Source organism: Nomascus leucogenys, chromosome 22a (genome assembly GCF_006542625.1).
Source record: "Nomascus leucogenys isolate Asia chromosome 22a, Asia_NLE_v1, whole genome shotgun sequence".
Lineage (NCBI taxonomy): Eukaryota > Metazoa > Chordata > Mammalia > Primates > Hylobatidae > Nomascus > Nomascus leucogenys.
In genome coordinates, this window is record NC_044402.1 from 67,742,507 (window position 1) to 67,767,004 (window position 24,498).

At 42.1% G+C, this 24,498-nt stretch overlaps 1 protein-coding gene across 3 annotated transcripts in view; it reads left to right on the forward strand.

Moving 5' to 3' along the window:
• The window catches only part of ADGRF1 (adhesion G protein-coupled receptor F1), a 42,183-nt gene that overhangs the window by 10,129 nt on the left and 7,556 nt on the right, over positions 1 to 24,498 (forward strand). Inside the window, exons 2-11 of one of the 3 annotated variants that reach the window (XM_030802802.1) lie at positions 2,969 to 3,080; positions 4,313 to 4,370; positions 6,080 to 6,229; positions 7,825 to 7,998; positions 9,970 to 10,070; positions 11,252 to 11,310; positions 15,231 to 15,382; positions 17,144 to 17,307; positions 19,772 to 19,960; positions 21,568 to 22,941. In XM_030802802.1, the coding sequence (XP_030658662.1) occupies positions 3,012 to 3,080; positions 4,313 to 4,370; positions 6,080 to 6,229; positions 7,825 to 7,998; positions 9,970 to 10,070; positions 11,252 to 11,310; positions 15,231 to 15,382; positions 17,144 to 17,307; positions 19,772 to 19,960; positions 21,568 to 22,941 (2,490 nt within the window). In that variant the 5' untranslated portion in view covers positions 2,969 to 3,011. Of the gene's footprint in view, positions 1 to 2,968; positions 3,081 to 4,312; positions 4,371 to 6,079; positions 6,230 to 7,824; positions 7,999 to 9,969; positions 10,071 to 11,251; positions 11,311 to 11,548; positions 12,160 to 15,230; positions 15,383 to 17,143; positions 17,308 to 19,771; positions 19,961 to 21,567; positions 22,942 to 24,498 lie in introns of those variants that run through there. The other 2 variants (XM_030802803.1, XM_003254200.2) reach the window with 2 other exon arrangements.

Here is a 24,498-nt window from a genome sequence, read left to right on the forward strand (position 1 = left end):
CAGTGGAGGCCACAGGTGCCACAACCTCTCCCTCAGCCGCTTTCCCCTGTAGAAATCGTTTTTCCTATGCTTAAAACAGTCTAGAATAACAGCTCTCAAACCTGCCTGGATGTGAGCATTGCTTGTGTAGCTTTAATAATACACGTGGGCTGCCCTGGCATGGTGGCTTATGCCTGTAGTCCCACTGTGGAGGCTGAGGTGGGAAAATTGCTTAAGCCCAGGAGTTTAAGACCAGATTGGACAATATAGTGAAACCTTGCCTCTGCAAAAAAATTAAAAGAATTAGCCTGTAGTCTCAGCTACTCGGGAGGCTGAGGTGGGAGGATCACTTGTACCCAGGAGGTCAAGGCTGCAGTGAGCCATGACTACGCCACTGCACTTCCAGCCTGGGTGACAGAGCAAGGACATGTATCGATAACAATAATTGTAATATACATAGCTGGGTGTGACCTGTCCAAGATTTAGTAGGTTTAGGGTGAGACAGGGACACCCACATTTTCTAATGAGCTCCTAAATGTTTTCTCCTTTTCTTCTCTTCCCTCCCTTCCTCACTGGTCTGAAACTCTGACACTAAGTTAGAGTTTACCATCTGTAGCAAGTCCAAGGATGCCAGAATATATCTCTAGGGTGGGAGAAGAGGGAATAAAGAGGTGGAGTCTATGAGAGAGGGCTTTCTCGCAATGCCCAGAGCTGTCCTCAGGCTTTCTCAAGCTGGCTTTACAGCCTCAGGCCTGGACTACATGTATGAGAAAGATTTTTCAGAGTGAGAGAGGAGGTGAGAATGAGAGAGAGAGAGAGAAACACAGAGAGAGTGAGCAAGAGAGCCACATGCGGGCCAGGTCTCCCATCAGGAAGCAGACTCTGGCACAAAGAGGCAGAACGGATCACACCGCAGGCACCAAGACTGTTATCCCATTTGAAAGCTCCAGCACTATAAACTGTGGCCTAAATAGTTCCCGGAAATTCAAATTTAAAATTCCTTCCCTAGAAGTGAAGAAAAAGTGGCTGGGCATGGTGGCTTACGCATGTAATCCCAGCATTTTGGGAGGCCAAAGCAGGTGGATCACTTGAGGTCAGGAGTTTGAGACCAGCCTGACCAATATGATGAAACCCCATCTCGACTAAAAATACAAAAATTAGCCAGGTGTTGTGATGGGCGCCTGTAATCCCAGCTACTCATGAGGTAGAGGCAGGAGAATCGCTTGAACCCGGAAGGTGAAGGTTGCAGTGAGCCGAGATCATGCCACAGCACTCCAGCCTAGGCAACAGAAAGAGACTCCATCTCAAAAAAAAAAAAAAAAAAAAAAAAAAAAGAGTGAAGAAAAAGTGGAAAAGGGGCTGGAAGGGGCACAACCCCCCTCTGCAATGTGACTGTACTTCATGAGGGTATTGCAAAAACAGTTTAGTAGAATATAACAATTGACTAATAAAAATGAAATAAAAACAAGTAGAAAATATCCAAGGTACACACACACACACACACACATATATATTCATATTATAACATATCTTTCTTTCTATGGGATCCTGTCAAGAAAGTCTGTAAAACATTGCTCTAGAGACAAACATTCATCACTTTTAGAAAGCAGAAAGCACAGGCGGGAAGGAATAGAACTCAGAGCAGACGAACTGTGGGGAAACAAGACCCTAAAGAATAATCTAGAGCCCAGGCTACTGCCAAAGAATTTTAAAGCAATAGATTTACAAGGAGTCTTTGGCAAACAGAAAGGTTGGGCATAAGACGGCCATTCATCCAAAAGGAGAAGGTAAATTCAAAAGCTGTGCGTGTCACATTGCCTGTTTTTCATGCTGCCCTAGAAAGCCCTAGAAAAGGTCTCTGCTGGAACACAGGCCACCTCTATGGTAGTCCTTCCCTGTCTCTAATGCCTTTTCTCTGATTTTTAGATTAGAGGGCAGTGTGAGGTGGCACTGGAGAGATGGCAGCGTTTGTATGAAGTTTAAGCACACCCTGGCAGCAAGGTAAGGGCTGGATGGAGAGCCCTACTCTGTGTACTCTGGACTTCTAAGCAAGGACACTTATTCCACTGGAGGACTCTTGAGTTTGGGAATCAAACTTTCTCATCTTCTCCTGTGAGATGTAAAAGAAACATTGAGAGGTCAGAAGAGGATATTCCTTTAAGTTCTACCAATGCTGTGGAGTAAAACTTAGCAATGATGTAAGCGTTTTGTGTTGAGCTACCCAATATGGCAGCCCCCAGCCACATGTGGCCCCTGAGCACTGCAAATGTGGTCAATGTGACTCAGCAACTGAATTTTAAATTTAATTTAATTTTACCTAATTAAAATTTAGATAGCCACACATGGCTAGTGGCTACTGTATTAGACAGAACAATTCTAACATTTTGTGATTTTTTTGATGCAAAATAACCTGGTTATAAGTGATTAATCTTGTGACCAGGTCTATGTACTGAGTTTTACCTAAATTATTTGAGATAACCATAAACTCGAGGACATCTTTTTGCTAATTATATCTACTATGAAAAAGGAAATTTGCTGGATTGATTCATTATTTTTTATGTGCTTAAACGCTCAAATTATATCCTGGTATTAATGGTTTAAAGAGTCTTTGGTTATTTTAATGTTTTTCTTTCCTGAAATGAAAAGGAAACCTCAGTGAAATATAAAAGACTGATGTTAAATGCACCTAGTTGCAATGTTAAGCAAGTCACGATTTAAAAAAAAAAAAAAGCCTGTGTTTTGTCAGATACCATCACCTGGAAGAGAGCTCTAGAGCAGTTTTCTAGTAAGTTTGTAAAGATGGAAATTTACTACGTCTGCAATGGGAGCAGAAGTCATGATGTCACAGGTTCCGTGGAGTGGAAACATAATCAAACACCCAGGGGTTCAGATCAGCTCAGTGAGGCCTTCCAACTGTGTGCATTTTTACATTTTGGCTTGAATTTCTTGTTTTTGTGCCTCTACCTTACCTGGTAACCTGCTTGTTTAGTCACAGACTATGCACCCGACTGCTGCTGTTCAGTCAAGGGAAAATGAAAGTTGGAGTGCTGTGGCTCATTTCTTTCTTCACCTTCACTGATGGCCACGGTGGCTTCCTGGGGGTGAGTTGGTGCTATGTCTCATATCTCTTCTCAACTATCTCTCCTCTCTTGTTCTGGCACTTTTAGAACCCCTCACTCTCTAGGGGACTGCAACTGCATAATTTAATGTACTTGAGATCAGAAGTCCTGAGTTCTTGTTTCAACATTACCAACATTCACTGTGTGGCATTGGATAAGTAAGTCATTTCATCTCTTCGGAACTTAGATGATCAAACTGCAAAAGGAGGATCTTTGATTAAACTATCTTAGAGATCTTTTCCAGTTCAACACATGCTCTACTATGGCTTCTCGGATGCAGAAAAATCACATGGATGGACGTTAGCAATCCTTAGACACTCTCTTTCCTATCTACACTCTCTTGCATGATGCTTTCCTATAGGACCATGGTTTTAATATTCTCTACATGCTGATGACTCCCAGCTGTATAGCTCCATCTCAGACCTCTCCCCTGTCCACACTCACATATCCATTACCTATGTGTCATTTCCAGCTGGAAACCCAGGGGACCTCCGAACTTCATTTGTCCAAAATTGAACCCACTCCTTCTTGCCTATCTCAGCAAGTAGTATCACTATCTTTCCAGCTACTTAGGCAAAAAAACCTTAAGAATCATGCTTGACTCTTCTCACATTCCATATCTAAACCACTGGCATTACTTTTAAAGTTTTACCTTTAAAATATATCCAGAATTCAAAAACTTCTCACTACTTAAGTGGCTGCTACCTTGATCCACACCTTCATTGTCTCTTGACTGCATGATTTCAACAACCCCTGAAATGCACTCATTGCTTCTGTGCTTATCTGATCTCAGCTGGGCTTCAGGATTGAGCCTGCTACAAAGTAAGTTACAGCATGTCTCTCCCCTGTTCAAAGCTCCCCAGCGGTTTCTCATCTCACTTAAGGAGAAGGTAAAACCCTTTCCATGGCCTATAAAGGTCTGCACAACCTGCCTCCCCAGAGACCTTCTGACCCCACCTCTTGTGCCTCTCCTCTCACTCTCCTCTCTCAGCAGCTCTGGTGTCCTCCTTCTGCCTTCACCTGCCAGGCATATTCTTACCCTTCAGGTGTTTGCTCAAAAGTTGCTCCAGTGAGGCATTCCCTGGCCGCCTCTCCACCATCCCTGGCTTGGATTTTAGATTCATGACTTTAATTCATCTGGAAAACTCAGGAAGGCCTTATGAAGCACAACTCTTCAAAGTCTCACCAAAACTATTTTTTTTTCTTCTTAACAGAGAAATGATGGCATCAAAACAAAAAGAGAACTCATTGTGAATAAGAGAAAACATCTAGGTGAGGCTCTGTTAGACAGCATGGTGCAGTGGATTTTGGTGTCAAAGGACCAGGGTTCTAATCCCAGCGGTGCCCCTTACTGGTTATATGATCCTAGGCACATTATTAAACATCCAAATGTGTACAAGGAGAATGACAGTAATTCCTATGAGCAAGACATTTGTGAAGATTAAATAATATCATGACAGCATAGTATCTTACATCAGACCTGGCAGGTAGCTCTTCACACACGCCCTTTTCTTCTGTGCCTTGATTCTAACAATGTAATTAATGGCCATAGCCCCAGTCCAGAAATGGTTTGTGTTCTGAAATTTAGTTTGTGGATCTGATGTTTCTAGTGCTGAACACATTTCCTCATAGAAACAGTGATGCACATGCGGTTGTTAGGTTCCCGGGTCAGTCCTCAATAGCTTTTCTACCATGCAATAAATCTGCCATACAGCAATGTGCTAATAGTACCATAGCACCTATCACCATGCAAGGCTACACTTCTTTGGGAAAATGAAATCAATATTTCTACTTGGAATGACATGAATACAATTTCCCTGACAGTAAAAATAACAATAAAAATATAGCAACTATTGTTGGGATGTTACTATGTGGCAGGACTATTTGAAGTGCATTAGATGAATTAAACCCTCACACTGACCCTCTGAGTTAGGTACAGTGGTCATCTTTATTTTACAGATATTGAAACTAAGGCACAGAACTAGGGGCAGGGACCAGGATTCAAATCCGGTCAATCTGGCTCCAGAACCAGTGCCATTAACCCCGACGATGTGAGCAGGGCCATCCTTTTCCCTGTTCCCCACTGCGCATCTGCTTGGACAGTAGAAGTGGGACTCATCTCAGCTCCCACCACTCAGAGGGGACTTCCAATGCCTGGGGAAGTGGCTCCAGTCAGTAAGGAGCTGGGGAGAGTAAGAGATGGGACTGGGGTGCAATGGTGTGAGATGTCGGGTCTTTCATAGGTGAGCTTCGGGGGAACTTGAAGCCCCTGGGAATTTCATGTCAAGTTTTATGCGAATGGGCTTAAGTGAATTTTGGATAGGAGAAGACTCATAGGATTCCTCTCCTTTCCCTGTCAAAATCAGTTAATGGCTTCTCCGTGGGGAAAGAAAAGGTGCTGTCCAGAAATGATGAGCTGGAGGTGAGGGTGCATCAAGCCTCAAGGGAAGGTTTAGTTTTGTTTTGCTTTTGGATTTCATATAAATACCCAAACGCAGATAACGAATGGAATATTTTCACAAGAGAAGAAAGGGCTCTCCGTAAGTGTGAGATTGAGGGGTCTTATATTGGAGATACTTCAAGGAGATCAGAGCTGGGGGCAGGGGAGGGAAGGTTGACTTGGATTTCCTCACCTCTTCCCCCTTCAGTCTTGACACCTGAAGCTTGAATCTGGGTGTGCCCTGAGGAAGTGTATAACATTGAGAGAGTGATTCTGGGGAGGGACAGACAGCACTGGGGCAGCTGGCCTGGCAGAAGTGAGGGGACAGACGTATATTTGGCATGTGTGGGAACCATTTGCTTGTGTTTACCCTCAGTGTTCATTTTTAGTCCATGTTTGGATGAGAGGAACTCAGGAACAGGCAGCATGGTAGAGTCCCTGACCTCCAGGCTGAATTTGATGATTGTTTCTCAGTCACATCCTCAGCAATATTTTCCCCACGGACAGAAAAAAAGGTTTCTGACTCTCCTTCTCTCTTTAGGCCCAGTCGAAGAATATGAGCTGCTGCTTCAGGTGACCTATAGAGATTCCAAGGAGAAAAGAGATTTGAGAAATTTTCTGAAGCTCTTGAAGCCTCCATTATTATGGTCACATGGGCTAATGAAGATTATCAGAGCAAAGGCTACCACATGTAAGGTGGCTCTCCGTGACTGGATATGTAAATGGGGAAGGCGGGTATATCTGGAAACAATCATCCCTACAATCTCTGTGATTTAAAAGAATAAACGCTTTATATCTTCTGCATGCTACATGTCCATTGCAGATTGGCAGAGGGCTGTATTTGTTGCCACCAGTACCCAGTGATGTATCAGATCCTGTCTCATATGTACCCATGCTGAGTAAAAAATAAATGAAACACTGGAGGGTTTTCCATAGGCAATTAAATTCTCTAACTCAGAAGTGACCGCAGTAATTCTGCCCACAACTTATTGGCTAGAACTGGCTCCATGGCCCCACTTAACTTCAGAGGACTAGGATATGCAATCCTGTGTACCTGGAAGACAGCAAGAAATATTTGGCAAACAGCATTAATAAGCACAAAGGTGGGGTTCAGAGAAGTTAAATTATTGATCTGAAGTAGTGATTCTTAAAGCGTGGTCCCCAGGCCAGCAGCAGCAGCATTAGCAAACTTAGCAAAAATGCAAATTCTTCATTCGTCTTGACTTACAGGATCAGAAACTCCAGGGTGAGATCTTCCAGGTGATTCTGTGTTGCTATAAAGCTTGAGACCCATTCACTGCACACCATGGATATTTTCACAAAGGTGTCTGGTGACTTTGCCCTGGTTTTTGATCTACTGAAAAAAAAAGACGACTTTGGTGGGAATTTCAGGTGTAATAGAAGGGGGCAGGCATACAGGATTGCTACTAGAGAAACTTTTCATCATGACTTTCCCCAAAAATGTTTCTCTGCCTTTGTCATCGTGCTTGTAAGGCCTACTTGGTAGTGGTGGCAGGTGGATGGAAAGGAGCCTCCAATGAGATGGTGGTCAAATACGCTCTAGAATCCTTTAAACAACTCTCCTGTTACAAATGTCCTCTTCTGCTTCTCTCTTCCATTGCAGTGGCTATATATGGGGCATACACCCTTCTTTTGCATGCTAATCCCAGGCGTTGTAGCTTCATGTTTGTTAGCTTTCTGATACCAACCTCAGAATTTATTGAGTTGGACATTTTCTTACCTTGAATATATTGCTGTCCTGGTTTCATCCTTCTAGCTTTTGGTGAGAAATATTACCATTATTTTACTTTTAATGGCAAAAATTGCTGTTACTTTTGCACCAACAAAATCCTTGGTCCAGATTCCATGTGAGAGCTAAGGATCAGAAATCACTACTCAGGGCCAGGTGTGGTGGCTCACGCCTGTAATCCCAGCACTTTGGGAGGCTAAGGCGGGCAGATCACTCGAGCTCAGGAGTTCAAGACCAGCCTGGCCAACATGGCAAAATACTGTCTCTACTGAAAATACAAAAATTAGCCAGGGTGATGGTGCGTGCCTGTAATCCCAGCTACTCAGGTAGCTGAGGCACAAGAATCACTTGAACCCAGGAGGCAGAGGTTGCAGTGAGCTGAGATCGTGCCACTGTATTCTACAAAACAAAACAAAACTCATAGAAGATGTGGGAAGTTAATCTGAAAAATAAACATATATAAAATAAAATCACGGCTCAGTAGTAGTCAGTTTATAAACCAGAATCCATGAGACTGAGTTCTATTTTTTGTGCAGACTGCAACAGCCTGAATGGGGTCCTGCAGTGTACCTGTGAAGACAGCTACACCTGGTTTCCTCCCTCATGCCTTGATCCCCAGAACTGCTACCTTCGCACGGCTGGAGCACTCCCAAGCTGTGAATGTCATCTCAACAACCTCAGCCAGAGTGTTAATTTCTGTGAGAGAACAAGTAAGGAACTAAGAATGCTCTGGACTGGGGCTTCTCCCACCCCAACATGCAACAGAGAAGGGACTCTAGCTCATTATCTAGTTAGTCAACGTTTGTCTACAGGGAGATTGAGGGACAGTGATGATATATCACGTTAGGCCTGGCTGGACCCAGTGAGAGCTTTCATAGTACAGAAGATCCAGAAACACATGGTGACATGTGAAGGTCACTTCAACCTTTAGGTCCATCCAGCTCAGCTCTGCAATCATATGATTTTATTGAGATTTCTGAAGAAGAGTTGCTAAAATTCCAAAAAGAGGAACTACTTGAGTAAGCAACATTTGTCTTCCTACTCTCTTTTCACATCTTTTGCCAACATCAATTTCAAGGAAAGGGGAGTCTAGAGATATGGATGCAGGGAGGAACACATAGTGAATGATTCCATTAAAAGAAATGCTCTCAATTGTCAACAAATATGTGTACTGAATGCCTTGTTAAAACAGAACAAAAGCCAAAAGTCTAGCTTAGGAAACCAGTGGAAGCTGGGGGAGCTATGGCTAACTTAGGTTTATGTTCAATGAAAGATGAGATGAGCCAAATGACACGGACTCCAGGGCATGAAGGACTTTACGAAGCTCCTTCAGTGATTACTCCAGTTAACTGGAAGCGCCAGATATTGGTGGAACTGAGCAAAGAGTGAGCCTGAAATAGCCCAGCTTAATTGGGAATACTGGCTCTCCTTCCTGGGACTACAGCAGTTCAGGTTATGGCAACACACTACTTATTAAGCACCATCTTTACACCCAGATCAGGGGCAAATTCTAGGAGGACACACAGAAGAATTTCTCTTGCTGTCTATGAATTAGGAGACTAGTTGCAGAGGCCAGGCTGTAATACAGGAAATAAAATAATGTAATTTCTTCAATGAATGTTGATGAAAGCCTACGTTTTGAAAGACGGGCACAGTGGCTTACACTTGTAATCCTAGCACTTTGGAAGGCTAAGGCGGGCTGATTGCTTGAGCTCAGGAGGAGTTCGAGAACAGCTTGGGCAACATGGCAAAAATACATCTCTACAAAAAATACAAAAATTAGCTGAGTGTGGTGGTGTGTGTCTGTAGTATCAGCTACCTGGGGGGCTGAGGGAAGAGGATTGCTTGAACCCAGGAGATTGAGGCTGCAGTGAGCCAAGATCGTGCCACTGCACACTAGCCTGGGTGACAAAAGTGAGACCCTGACTCAAAAAAAAAAGAAGAGAAAGAAAGAAAGGAAAAAAAAAGGATGGTCCATGTCTAATCCATCTTTGAAAGATACAAAGCTGGATCAGACAGGGATGACACTTATGAGGAGCTTCCCACAGTACCGTGGAGACGTGCATAGATGAGACGTACACAAATCAATGTTTAGGAATATGTAAGAGGATGGGAGGGAGATAGGGATAAAGTACTGTAGGAATTTAGAGGAGAGAAAGACTCTGCATCTGAGGATTAAAGACCTTGTGGAAGAGATGATATTTGACTAGGTCCTGAATGAAGGATAAATAGGATTTGTCCACACAGAGAATTGTCCCATTGCAGAGAAGTACTGGCAATGGGTAAGTAAGGAATGTGTTGGAGTTAACAAGTAGTGTTGCTGTTACAGTCATCATTTAATTTTTAATAGGGACAATGCTCAAGCTTATTGCCTAGATGAAGATGCATTTCAGAGTTCAGTGAATGCCTTCTTTAGTGACACATGAGAGGCCATGCATTTACCTACTTTTAAGGTTGCCTTGATTACCAGCACTTCCCTATTACTGTTCCAAATCTGCAATTGAAAACTCTGGTTTTATGTATGCATCCTGTGTTATTTTAGGTGAACATTTCTTATGAAAAAAATTTGAAACATCACTGTTGAATAGATGACTCCGAATTGTACTTCTATAATTGTATGCTACTAATAAAATCAAGTTAGATATTTATTATGTATGTAAACTTATTTTTATTTCCTACAGAGATTTGGGGCACTTTCAAAATTAATGAAAGGTTTACAAATGACCTTTTGAATTCATCTTCTGCTATATACTCCAAATATGCAAATGGAATTGAAATTCAAGTAAGCACTTTCTACTTATTATATAAGGAATTGTTTGCTACACTCAAGTTCAAATGTTTTCAATTCAGCATGTATATTTAATACATATTCTTAATTATTCATTTTCAGTGAGCTATTATGGAACAGTTATTTGCTCTGCCCACAGTTGAAATTCCCTGAGCATCTTCTCTCTAGGAAAGTTTGGTAGCTGACTTCTTTGCACTTCTCTTGTGTTCAGTTTTGTTCACTTATTTTAGCAATATACTAAGGCTTCTTGATTATTTTCTCTTTTAATTTTTTATACAAAATTTTTATGGGCTGGGCGCGGTGGCTCACGCCTGTAATCCTAGTACTTTGGGAGGCTGAGGCAGGCAGATCACTTGAGGTCAGGAGTTCGAGACCAGCCTGGCCAGCATGGTGAAACCCAATCTCTACTAAAAAATACAAAAATTAGCAGGGCATAGTGACATACACCTGTAATCCCAGATACTCAGGTGATGAGGCACGAGAATCGCTTGAACCCGGGAGGTGGAGTTTGTAGTTAGCTGAGATTGTGCCACTGAACTCCAGCCTGGGTGACAGAGTGAGACTCCACCTCAAAAAAAAAAAAAAAAAAAAAAAAAAAAAAAATCACGATCTAAGCTCAATTGTCAGCATTTGGGATTTGTTCTATAAAGAAAACTCTGTTGTTAGAGGTTGAAGAGTTACTGAGCAAAACTCTCAACTTTATAATAAAGTCACATAAAAACTAGATCAGCGTCCCTCTGCCTAGGATGCTGGCTCAGGTGTAGCTCTAACTGAAGACCCGGGCAAACACTTAATAGATGGATTCAGTCTAGGTACCTGCAAAAATTAATGGCTTGTTTTTGATAAGGAAAAAATGGATTTTGGGTAAATTTATTCTATGATCTGGCATCAAATTCATCTCCTATTCTAAGCAGTTGGTTACTCACAATTTATTAGCAATCTCAAAGATACATTTTATACGTGTGTATGTATGGATATGTGTGTGTGTATGTATACATTCACAACTGTTATTTTAACTGTATTTGTATGACATGAAATTACTTCCCACTGTATCTCTTTTCTTTGCTCCTTTGCTACTGTTGATTTATTTATTGTCTGTATCAATTTTTTGCTCAAATGTCTTTCTGAAGTATGGGAAGAACGATTAACACATTGCTCTTTGTTCTCTTTCTAAGCTTAAAAAAGCATACGAAAGAATCCAAGGTTTTGAGTCGGTTCAGGTCACCCAATTTCGGTAAGTAACACAATGGTCTTAGAAGGGCATCCCCAGAATTGGGAACCAGTTCTGCAGAAGGCAGAGCACTGTTTTTAGGTGACCCTGAGAGCAAACAGGACAGAATTCATCTTTATAGTAGGATTTTTACTAAGTGAACAAGGATCTGTGATGCTTTAAAAAGTCTGAAGAGGAAAGCCTAGATTCCCACTTAAATGAGTTTAGGACCTTAAATTTTTTTCTTTTTTTTTTTTGACAGAGTGTCACTCTTGTTGCCCAGGTTGGAGTGCAATGGCACAATCTAGCTCACTGCAACCCTGCAACCTCTGCCTACCGGGTTCAAGAGATTCTCCTGCCTCAGCCTCCCAAGTAGCTGGAATTACAGGAACCTGCCACCACATCCAGCTAACTTTTTTTGTATTTTTAGTAGAGACAGGGTTTCACCATGTTGGCCACACTGGTCTCGAACTCCTGACCTCAGGTGATCCGCCCTCCTCGGCCCCCAAAGTGCTGGGATTACAGGCATAAGCCACCACATCTGGCCTAGGACCTTAAATATTGGAAAACATTGTCAAAACTGTGGGTCAGTGAGTAGAACTACAAAACAAGAGTAGTAGGGCAGAAACTTGAAAGAAGGCAGGAGATCATGGTGACAGTGCATGGGAAAAAGCGAGGGTTGGGGATAAGGGTTATGGGTTGTCGAAGGGTGGATTTTCTCTTTCAGCAACCACAGGAGATACGATGCCTCATAATTCGGAGCCAGAAGTGGGGCTTTGGGTGAGATATCTTTGCACAGATATCATGTATACGTCATAGTTCAAAACCCAGTAGTCATTGTTTACAGCAAATAAAGAAATATTTAGTAAATTATCCTTTTGTTTATGCCTTAATTCCAAAAGTTGTTTAGTTAGCCATGTTTACATTAATTACCAACTATTAATAGTCTGTCTGCTTGTTAGAGAAAGTGGCTTAGAGGTCAGAGAACTTGACTTGTGAGATTTTTTTCACAGTTAACTTAAAAACACCCATAGGAAACTTTCTCTTTTCTTTTCTTTTCTTTTTTTTTTTCTTTTTTTTTTGAGATGGCGTCTCGCTCTGTCGCCCAGGCTGGAGTGCAGTGGCATGATCTCGGCTCACTGCAACCTCCACCTCCCAGGTTCACGCCATCCTCCTTCCTCAGCCTCCCAAGTAGCTGGGACTACAGGCGTGTGCCACCACACCCGGCTAATTTTTTTGTATTTTTAGTAGAGATGGGGTTTTACCGTGTCATCCGGGATGGTCTCGATCTCCTGACCTCATGATCCGCCTGCCTTGGCTTCCCAAAGTGCTGGGATTACAGGTGTGAGCCTCTGCATCTGGCCAACCCATAGGGAATTTTCAGCAGCATTTGCTATAAACATATTGTCCTGGGCATTGTCCTTTAAGTCATACATGAATAGTTTTCTTTAAAATTCAATACTAGCAAAAACACTGCTTTTTTTAATATTGAGGTTTATACAGTTAACCATACTTTCAATATTCATATTTTTCTTTTCTGTGATCCTTGTTTTCTATTTATACTTCTAATTTATATTCTGTCATGTATAATAAGCTGTCTCCAATAATTTGCAGAGCAAATCACAGTAAAAGTAGGCACAAGTCTATAAACTACAACTTTTGAGGTTTTACTTTTGTTTTGTTTCATTTTGTTTTGATATGGGGTCTCACTCTGTTGCCCATGCTGGAGTGAAGTGGTTTGATCTCAGTTCACTGCAGCCTTGACCACCTGGGTTCAAGCAATCCCATCTATGCCTCCCCGGTAGCTAGAATCACAGGCACTTGCCATCATGCTTGGCTAATTAGTTGAGGTCTTGCTATGTTGCTCAGGCTGGTCTTAAACTCCTGGGCTCTAGCGATCTTCCTACCTTGGCCTCCCATAATGCTGGCATTACAGGCATGAGACACTAAGCCCAGCCTAAAGTTTTACTTTTTGCATATATGATTTAAAATCAATCTCTTTTTAAAAAATTATTTTTTAAAAAAAGAAGAGTTTCATCATGTTGACCAGTCTGGTCTCGAACTCCTGGCCTCAAGTGACCCACACACCTTGGCCTCCCAAAGTGCCATGCCCAGATTAAAATAAATCTTAATCTCTCACTGTATTTACTTATCTGTCAAACAGCACAGTTGTACACCTGTGGAACCTGGTTTAACTTCATTAAATCAAATCTATAACAAGCAGGATAATACTCTGTAATCAATAGAAGGGACATATCAATGCAAAGGTATTGTGACCATCATTATGCAAAAGGGTGTCTGCACTTATTTATACATTGTGAGCAGAAGTTCAATGTAGTAAGAATTTGAGCTGCAGAACTTCCGATCAATTAGTAATTGATAATTTTTTCACCCAACTTCTCACTGGGCCTCAGTTCTTTTATCTATAAAATGGAATGATACACTGCTTATCTCATGAGTTATTGCAGGATCGACTTAATGTATGTGATCTCATGTGCTTTCATGGCTTCAAACACATCTGTATGCTGATGGATTCTAAATTTATTACTTGAGCTCAGGCACTCCCCTGAACTCCAGACTCAAATAATCAACTGCCTACTTGACAGTCTCCACTTGGTTTTCCAGCTGGCATGTCAAATGTCACATGTCCAAACTGGGAATCCTCTGACTCTCCCCTTCCTAACCTGCAACTTATTTTTTCCACTGTCTTCCCTATTTCTATTACAGCAATGCTGTTCTTCCACTTGCAGAGACCCAATCCTTGGAGCCATCCTGTGCTATAATTTATTTTATTGAGGTATAACTTGCACACCGTTATGTGCTCAAATTTTGTGTACAACTCTATCAGCTTTGACAAACGCTTGTGCAATCCCTTCCTATCAAGATAGAACATTCCCATAACCCCAAAAGTTCTCGTGTTGCTTTCCAGCCTCTTTCCATGCCATCCCGTCACACCAGAAGCAACCATTTGTCTGATTTCTATCACCACAGGTTAGTTTAGTCTATTCCAGAACTTCACATAAATAGAATAATCCAGTTTTTTTTTTGAGTGTTTGGCATCTTTCACTCAGCATAATATCATTGAGATTCATCCCCATTTTTCTATCAGTGGTTCCTTCCTTCTTGTAGTCCAGTAGTACTCCATTGTAAGAATATATAAAAACTTGCTTTTCCATTCCTTGGAGTTATTATTGACTGATTTCTTTCTTTCACACCCCAAATCTTCTCCATTAGTAAGTTCTATGGCTCTGGCTCCAAATAAAACCTGAATTTGACCACATGCAGAGCTACCCAACTAGTTCAAGCCACCACCAGCTCTTTCCTAACTGGGTTCCCTGTTCCTTGCTTGCTTCCCTTCCATCTGTTTTCTACACAGCAGCCCTTATGGTCTTAAAAAGATAAATCTTATGATGCCACTGCCTTTTAATAAAGAAGAAAACTTTTTACTAAAGAATGAAATCCCAACTGTAATGTCCTGTGAGATCTGGCTCCTGGTACCACTCCAAGATCATCTCCTGCTATTGCTCCCTTGCTGTTGAATTTCAATTATCCTAGTATTTAACCTTGTCAAATTCACAGGCATTTTCCTGCCTCAGGACCTTTACATGTGCTGACATTCCACACCAATGTTCTTTGCATAGCTGGCCTCAGGCCTTAGCTTCAAAGACCCTCAGCACAAAAAAGCCTTCCATAACTAGCTTTATTTAATGTGGGGCCCCATAATTATATTTGTATATATACAGATGTATTTATATATATATATATATATATCATATATATATGTATTTTTGGTGGATACTTATTTTTTTATTTGCCTTGCCTTATCCACTAGAATGTAAGCTCTGTTTGCTTTATTCCTATGGACCCAATGCCACAGCACAGGCCCTGAGTGAATGAATGAACAAGTAATGAATCTCATTTCTCTTTCCCCATAATCACTGTAGGAATGGAAGCATCGTTGCTGGGTATGAAGTTGTTGGTTCCAGCAGTGCATCTGAACTGCTGTCAGCCATTGAACAGGTTGCCGAGAAGGCTAAGACAGCCCTTCACAAGCTGTTTTCGTTAGAAGACAGCTCTTTCAGAGTGTTCAGAAAAGGTAATGCTGGATTCCCATCCTCTGCTTAGGTTAAGAGAGTCCTTTAATTAGTAGTTCATTTGTGTCCTCAGGAAGTAGATTTGAGACATTTCTATAAAGAATTGTTCTCTAACTGCCTTTCAGTACAAACAGGCAGCTGTTTCTCCCCAGCACCATGATGAAACTTAACTTCAACCGACTATTTCAAATTCTTGCTAATTGGAAATCTGATCTGTACCTCTTAGTGTAAACAGCGTGGAGAACTGACTTCACTGCAGGTTGTGATGGAAAGGGCTCAGCAATAGTTGACTGGCATACACGTTGAAAGAGCCCTGAGGCTGACAATATTCCTAAGTCACAATCCAAGAAATCATGTCTTTAACACATATAAAGACAGACAGACAGACACGCACACACACACAAACTGTTTTTCTTCAGATATTTTTTTCTTTTACATTCAATCTTTCGCCTTTCCTACCAAAATTTGTACCACTCTCTTTCAACAACATTTGTTCTATAAATATTTACTGAGAGTCCAAAGTGTCTAGACACTTAAAATGCAGCAATGGTGAAAACAAACAAAAATCTTAGCCCTGGCTGGGTGCGGTGGCTCACGTCTGTAATCCTAGCACTTTGGGAGGCCAGAGTGGGCAGATCACTTGAGGTCAAGAGTTCAAGATCAGCCTGGCCAACATGGTGAAACCCCGATTCTACTAAAAATACAAAAATTAGCCAGGCCCGATGCAGTGGCTAAAGCCTGTAATCCCAAAACTTTGGGAGGCCAAGGAGGGCAGATTGCCTGAGATCAGAAGTTTGAGACCAGCCTGGCCAACATGGTGAAATCCTGCCTCTACTAAAAAAAAAAAAAAAAATTAGCCAGGTGTGGTGGCACTCACCTGTAATCCCAGCTACTCGAGAGGCCAAGGCAGGGAAATCGCTTGAACCCGGGAGGTGGAGGTTGCAGTGAGCTGAGATCACTCCACTTAACTCCAGCCTGGGTGACAGAGTGAGACTCGGTCACAAAAGTAAATAAATAAATAAATAAATAGCCAGACATGGTGGTGGGCACCTGTACTCCCAGGTACTAGGGAGGCTGAGGCAGGAGAATCACTTGAGCCTGGGAGGTAGAGGTTGCAGTGAGCAAAGATCGCACCACTGCACTCCACCCTGGGCAACAAAAGCGAAACCCCATCTCAAAAAAAAAAAAAAAATCATAGCCCTTGTGGATCTTCCAGTTAATGTCTCCATCTCCTAGTTCTAATCATGGTAAGAATGCATTACTAAAGGCCAGCGGCAAGAGTAGCAACTGGTTGCAATGTGAGAAATGCTTAAAGGGGCACAGGTAGGAAGTGCTGCCCACAAATAGCAATTGCCCATCTTTTAACCATAACATTACTGCTTTATTCTATAGTGTCTGGAAAATTGTCTGGCTTTCTAATGTTCCTTTAAAGAGTAAAAAGATTTCCTGAGAGTAATCACATCTTTCCTTATTATAATCTAATACTTACTAGTTAATAGCCCATTAAAAGTGATATTGTTGGCACAGATCAGACACCTGGAAGGAAGAGTCAGCCTCAGGGAGGGTAAGGCATCAGGAATGAGTAAGGAATGTTGAGAGGGATGAAGCTGGGCATCAAAGACAAACTTCTCTTACTTCTGAATTTTGCCTGGATTTCATCTCCAAAAATGAGTTCTAAAACATTTAAACATGACTACATGGTTTATATAGAGTGCCAGGATATTCTAGGATCATTTTTCTTCGTTGTTTTCTTTTGTTTCCAGCCCAGTGTAACAACATTGTCTTTGGATTTGGGTCCAAGGATGATGAATATACCCTGCCCTGCAGCAGTGGCTACAGGGGAAACATCACAGCCAGGTGTGAGTCCTCTGGGTGGCGGGTCATCAGGGAGACTTGTGTGCTCTCTCAGCTTGAAGAACTGAAGAAGGTGAGGCTTTTTCACTTTGTAGACTTGCCCTGGTTTTGAGTTTCAGAGTGGCAATATCCAAGTGAGCATGGCTAGGTGGAGGGTAAGTATACCTACGTGCATCATTGGCCAGTATGCAAAGAGCAAGGATGACATCAGACCCTGGTGAACCCGTGGAGTCGTGCATGAGTGGTAGCGTCTGGGCAGCAGAGTCTAGGTCGCAGCTCAAAGACAGAGTTGATAGTTTTGTCAGGCAGAGGTGTTGTGGAGGGGTGTATCAATGCTGAGGAGGTCTATGATGGATGGTAGAGCAGCAATGAAGCTGGTCTCAGAAGTCCAGAAGACCTGGGAATTAAAGAGAAGAGTGAAGGTGTGAGTCATAAGCCAGCAGGCTTAGTACAAGTAAGGATATATCTATACCAGACATTAGGGCAAGGAGTGGGTCAGACAAAGGTGAACCATATAAAATGACTGAACTGCAATGGACCTTAGGGGCCATCTGGTTTACCAACCTCATTTTACAGATCAGAAAACAAAAGACCAAGGGGCCAATAGTTCCTCTGGTAGCAATAGTTTTGAATTAGAAGCATGGTCACTTCCCTGTCCAGTGCTATATTAGTCTGTTGTCACATTGTTATAAAGAACTATCTGAGACTGGGTAGTTTATAAAGAAAAGAGGTTTGACCCACAGTTATGCAGGATATACAGAAGGCATATGGCGGGGGGGGAGCTGAGGAAACTTACAGTCATGGTGGGAGGCGAAAGGGAAGTAAGCACATCCTCATATGGTGACAGGAGAGAGAGAGAGAGAGAGAATGGGGGAGATGATACACACTTTTAAACAACCAGATCTTGTGAGAACTGTATCATGAGACAGCACTTGGGGGATGGTGTGATAAACCACTTCCATGATCCAATCATCTCCCTCCAGGCCCCACCTCCAACATTGGGAATTATAACTCGACATAAGATTTGGGTGGGGACACAGAGCCAAACCATATCAGGTGCTATGCCCTCCACATGATGCTTTCTTAGGAAGGTTCAAGTATTAAGACAAGGAAGATAGAAAGAAGGAAATAAATATCTAGGAATCAGAAGAACTCAAGTCACAGAAAAGATGGACCCCAAGACCAGTTCACAGATACCATTCAGCAAGTAGATTTCCATATTGAGCAGAACTTCTATTCCAGCCAGAGACCTTGCTGCTGCTGCTGCAGTAGAAAACCCCAGAATAGTATTCATCAGAGGACTGTGAAATGTTTACTTCTCCCTTTCTGGATCTCAGTTTCCTCATCTGTAAACTGGGGAAGGGAATTAGATTAGCTGGATTCTGGGATCTCTTCTTGCTCTTGCCTTCATTGCCTCAATTCTGGACATGAGCAATAGTTGAGACTAGTTCGCTCCAGGCAGATCCCAGGTGGCTTGAACAGAAAACAGCATTGTCAGTTGAGAAGAGCAAGAAGGAAAATGGCGGGCGCTTGGGCTCCTGAGTGGACTTACGGTGAGTGGAAGGGGACTGCCTTCCTTTGCTGCTTTCCAAGTTAGCCTGGTATAGTAAAAGTAGATGGGAGCCTCAAGAAAGAAGTAAAATTCCAAATCTAGGGCCAGGCGCAGTGGCTTATGCCTGTAATCCTAGCACTTTGGGAGGCCGAGGCGGGCGGATCACGAGGTCAAGAGTTCAAGACCAGCCTGGCCAACATGGTGAAACCCCGTTTCTTCTAAGAATACAAAAAAAAATTAGCTGGGCTTGGTGGTGCGTGCCTGTAATCCCAGCTACTTGGGAGGCAGAGGCAGGAGAATCTCTTGAACCCGGGAGGCAGAGGTTGCAGTGAGCTGAGATTGCGCCACTGCACTCCAGCCTGGCTGACAGAGCAAGACTCCATCTTGAAAAAAAAAAACAAAAAAAAACCCAAATCTTGTGACAAAACGGGGGCTGGCACAAGCCCAGTAGTCACATCTCCATGTATGTTTCTCTCTCTTCCCATCTTACAACACATTCTCAGTGTAGCGTGGTGAACATAACAGGATTAGTACTGGTAGACCTACCCTAACATTTCCAGCTGAGTGCTCTTTGGAAGGTCATTAAATCTCATTGAACATGAGTTTCTGTATAATTAAGATAATAATTTATATGAAAATGATTTTTAGTAAATCTTTGCAAGTTTCAGTTTCCTTAGCTACAAAATGAAAATAATAATGGTACCTCCCTCAAAGGATATTGAAAGAATTCAATGAATGAAAATAATAAAGGTACCTCCCTCAAAGGACTTTGAAAGAATTCAATGAATCCCTGGTTAAGCATCTAGTGCAATGTCTAAAATATAGAAATCACTGAATAACAGCCTTTGTTACTATTGTTATGTAATTATCCTACATTAGAACACACCATACAAATGTTAGTTCTATATGGCCAAGACATCTGATTTAAATTTGATGAAACACAGCATGTCATTGTTTTCTAGAACTTAACGATTTTTGCTTCTAGAATTTCAGTATGATTGTAGGCAATGCCACTGAGGCAGCTGTGTCATCCTTGGTGCAAAATCTTTCCGTCATCATTCGGCAAAACCCATCAACCACAGCGGGGAATCTGGCTTCCGTGGTGTCGATTCTGAGCAATATTTCATCTCTGTCACTGGCCAGCCATTTCAGGGTGTCCAATTCAACAATGGAGGTATGGTCTGCCTGTGCTTGAAGGGCTCACTTTAAATGCTTGATCCTGTAGGAGGAATGACAAAGCCTTAAAGATGGGGAACTATTGGAAAAGACAGAAAGTCATGTAAGCATCCTTAGGTGAACTTTACTGCTTCCTCTGAGGTATACAAGGAACTCGGGATCAATAGTGTGAGTTCAAAGGAAGACAGAGCCGTTCTTATGCAGGTTACCTGGGCAGCACCTGGCTTAGAGGAGGGGGTGAGCTTTTGCACTATGTGACATAGGCACCGACTTTTCAATGTGTTTGCAATCTATAATTTTTCTTTCCTGTGGCTGCAAGCTCAGACTTGAACAGTGTATATTTTAAGAACTCCCATCGTAACACCTTCTCTCAACTGAATATTGTTTAATTTGGACATTTAAAGATTAACTTACGAATTACATAAATGATACTTAGTCACTATAGGAAGTGCAAATAAGCAAAAAAGAAAAATAAATTATCTGTAGCCTGGTCACTTTAAAATAGACACTGCTTACATTTTAGGTATCACCTCAGTACCTAGAAAAATGACAAGTGATCTAGAGCATGTGCTCAATAAATATTTTTTCAATAAATATCCTTCCAAACATTTTGGGTGTATACATTTTATATGTTAAAGGATATAATGTTTTACAAAATTGGATTATATTAATGTCAAATAACATTATGTTAAATAATCACACAATAATACTTAACTATATATGATTAAAGTTGTTTCAGAAGTGACACTAAATATCAGTAAGTTAAACTCCCTGAGTTAAAGAAAAGATACTCCAATTTGTTTTTTTAAAAACCTGACCACATGTTGTTTACAAGAGACCAACTGAAGTAGAAGTAGAACATCATGGGATTCCGGACTAGAAGGCAGAGAGGGCTGGGTCAGGGTAAGACTCAGGTGGAGTGACAGATGCTTGCAGCAGAATGTCTGGGAGCCAGACCCATAAGCAAGAGAAGGGGTTCTGTGGGAAGAAGTAACGGCTTCCAAGGAATTGCTTGGAAAATGAATCTCAGACTAAGACTGACCCTTAAAACCCATGACAATTCAATGCTTGGGTCCAGGCTTTAAAAATTGTTTTGCTTTATGTAATAGGAAACAAGAAACATAAAAACTGTAGTAAACAAGAAACCTAAGAATTTGAGCATCTCTTATGTGCGTTTTGAACTTCTGGTGTTAGCAAAACAAACATAATATGGGAAAGCAGTACAAAGTAGTGTCTGCATCTTTGAGCCTCAGCCTGAATAGCAGTGTAGTCATTTTTAACATCCCAGAGAGGAGGAAATGCACATCACATGTGCAGCTGAAATTGCAGGATGCTTTCTCATTCGTCCTGAAGCCCCAGTGCATTTACAAATGCTCTGGGGTGATCACCCTGGGACTTACATGATTCTGCTGACCCAAGATTTTGCCCAAAGCTTCTACTGTATAGAGGAACTGAGCTACATTTGATTGATGAGTTTTAATGTGGTTCGTGACTGAGCCAATTCTCTGGGCATTTTTCCTATTCTTAATGCTGATGACTATCCACTGCTGGTCCTCTTATCTGTTTACTCAAAAACACAAACTGATTCTCATCCTTGTGTTTCAGGATGTCATCAGTATAGCTGACAATATCCTTAATTCAGCCTCAGTAACCAACTGGACAGTCTTACTGCAGGAAGAAAAGTATGCCAGCTCACGGTTACTAGAGACATTGGAAAACATCAGCACTCTGGTGCCTCCGACAGCCCTTCCTCTGAATTTTCCTCAGAAATTCATTAACTGGAAAGGGATTCCAGTGACCAAAAGCCAACTCAAAAGGGGTTACAGCTATCAGATTGAGATGTTTCCCCAAAATACATCTATTCCCATCAGAGGCCGTGTGTTAATTGGGTCAGACCAATTCCAGAGATCCCTTCCAGAAACTATTATCAGCATGGCCTCATTGACTCTGGGGAACGTTCTACCCATTTCCAAAAATGGAAATGCTCAGGTCAATGGACCTGTGATATCCACGGTTATTCAAAACTATTCCATAAATGAAGTTTTCCTAATTTTTTCCAAGATAGAGTCAAACCTGAGCCAGCCTCATTGTGTGTTTTGGGATTTCAGTCATTTGCAGTGGAACGATGCAGGCTGCCACCTAGTGAATGAAACTCAAGACACCGTCATGTGCCGATGTACTCACTTGACCTCCTTCTCCATGTTGATGTCACCTTTTGTCCCCCCTACGATCTTCCCCGTTGTAAAATGGATCACCTATGTGGGACTGGGTATCTCCATTGGAAGTCTCATCTTATGCCTGATCATCGAGGCTCTGTTTTGGAAGCAGATTAAAAAAAGCCAAACTTCTCGCACACGTTGTATTTGCATGGTGAACATAGCCCTGTCCCTCCTGATTGCTGATGTCTGGTTTATTGTTGGTGCCACAGTGGACACCACAGTGAACCCTTCTGGAGTCTGCACAGCTGCTGTGTTCTTTACACACTTCTTCTACCTCTCTTTGTTCTTCTGGATGCTCATGCTTGGCACCCTGCTGGCTTACCGGATCATCCTTGTGTTCCATCACGTGGCCCAGCATTTGATGATGGCTGTTGGATTCTGCCTGGGTTATGGGTGCCCTCTCATTATATCTGTCATTACCATTGCTGTCACGCAACCTAGCAATACTTACAAAAGGAAAGATGTGTGTTGGCTTAACTGGTCCAATGGAAGCAAACCACTCCTGGCTTTTGTTGTCCCTGCACTGGCTATTGTGGCTGTGAACTTCGTTGTGGTGCTGCTAGTTCTCACAAAGCTCTGGAGGCCAACTGTTGGGGAAAGACTGAGTCGGGATGACAAGGCCACCATCGTCCGCGTGGGGAAGAGCCTCCTCATTCTGACCCCTTTGCTAGGGCTCACCTGGGGCTTTGGAATAGGAACAATAGTGGACAGCCAGAATCCGGCATGGCATGTTATTTTTGCTTTACTCAATGCATTCCAGGTGAGAACAATAACAATAACCTATTGTAGTGTCAAGTGATTGGAATAAGTAGAGAACTCAGGCAGGTAAAACCACTCTGGAGATTATCTCATCTCCCTGCCTCCAGCAAGACCATCAGAAAAAACTGCATGGAAACAATAAACAGAAAAAAATCTTTTTCTTACTTAGTTACTATCGTACTGAAGCAGAATATTGGATTTCTTTAGTAACCCATTACAGGGCTTTAAATCTATCAGAGTTCTTCTGGCAAACAATCTCTCTTGCTGCTGACTCAGTTCTGTTTCTCTTATGCAGAACTCTGGGAAAAAATTAAACAGAGAAAGGGAAATACATCATAAGTACTTGTTGACTCGGAATGGTGCAAAGGAATTTCCTAGGGTGCAATAGAGAAGGGGCTAGCAAAATGCAACCAGTAGCCTGTTTTTGTAAATAAAGTTTTATTGGAATACAGCCATGCTTATTTATGTACATATGGTCTATGGCTGCTTTCACTGCAATGGCGGAGTTGAGTAGTTGCAAAAGAAACCATATAGCCCGCAAAGCCTAAAGTACTTACCACCTGGCTGATCACAGGAAAAGTTTGCTAATCCCTCCTACAAAGAATGGGTTTTTACTTGGCACAGTCAGAGAGTGTTCAGAGAGGAGGTGGACAAAGCAATGATTAGGTTTTGATGAATCTGGACGAGAGCCTTCAATCTCAGTTCAGTGAAGGTTTTGCTGGACCACCTGAGACAATGACTCAGGGAAGTGGTGGTTAAACATTTGAACTCTAGAGTTAAATAGGTCTGGGCTCAAATACATCACTTTACAAACTGTGTGACCTCTAGCACCTTGCTTAATCTCTCTGTCTCTCAATTCTCTCGCCTTTTAAATAGAGATAGTAATGCTTACATCATCAAATAAATGTGAGGGTTAAATGAGATAATTTAGCACTTGTCACATTGTCTGGCACATAACAAATGCTCAATAGGTGTTTCCTAAAAGTTGGTTCTCCATCTATTCAGCAACCGGTGAATAGTCAGGTGCTAGTATGGACGGCAATCATAGAGCATGCCCCTAGCAGTGACAAGTTTAGGGCGCTCCTGTTGGGGAGCAGGAGTACAGTCTCATGGTGATACACTGTCTGAACAAGTACCAACTGAAGGAGCTATGCCTGAGAGAAGGAATTCAAGGTCCACCGAAACATTTACCAAGGGTTCCCCAAGACCTGCACTGGAAGGAAAGGCTGCTGATATAGGTCAAATCCCTCCACTTGGCCATAGGATTGGATCTCTGTGCCTGCTGCCATCATAGACACTTAGACATTAAATGCCTGGTCTAAAGAAAGACTAAGATATGGACAAAAAAGGATGCTATTTGTTTTGGGTTGGGATGGTACGATAGGGGAGAATGAAGCTCCACATGCAAAACTTCATTCACTTGGTCATTTGCTTATTTAGACATCAACAAAAAAATTTTTTGAGTACTTTGCATAGTGCCATGCACTTGTGGAGGCCACACGGTGTTCTTGCTTTCAAGGAGACTACAGTCTCTTAGGGATACAGACAAGAAAACAGT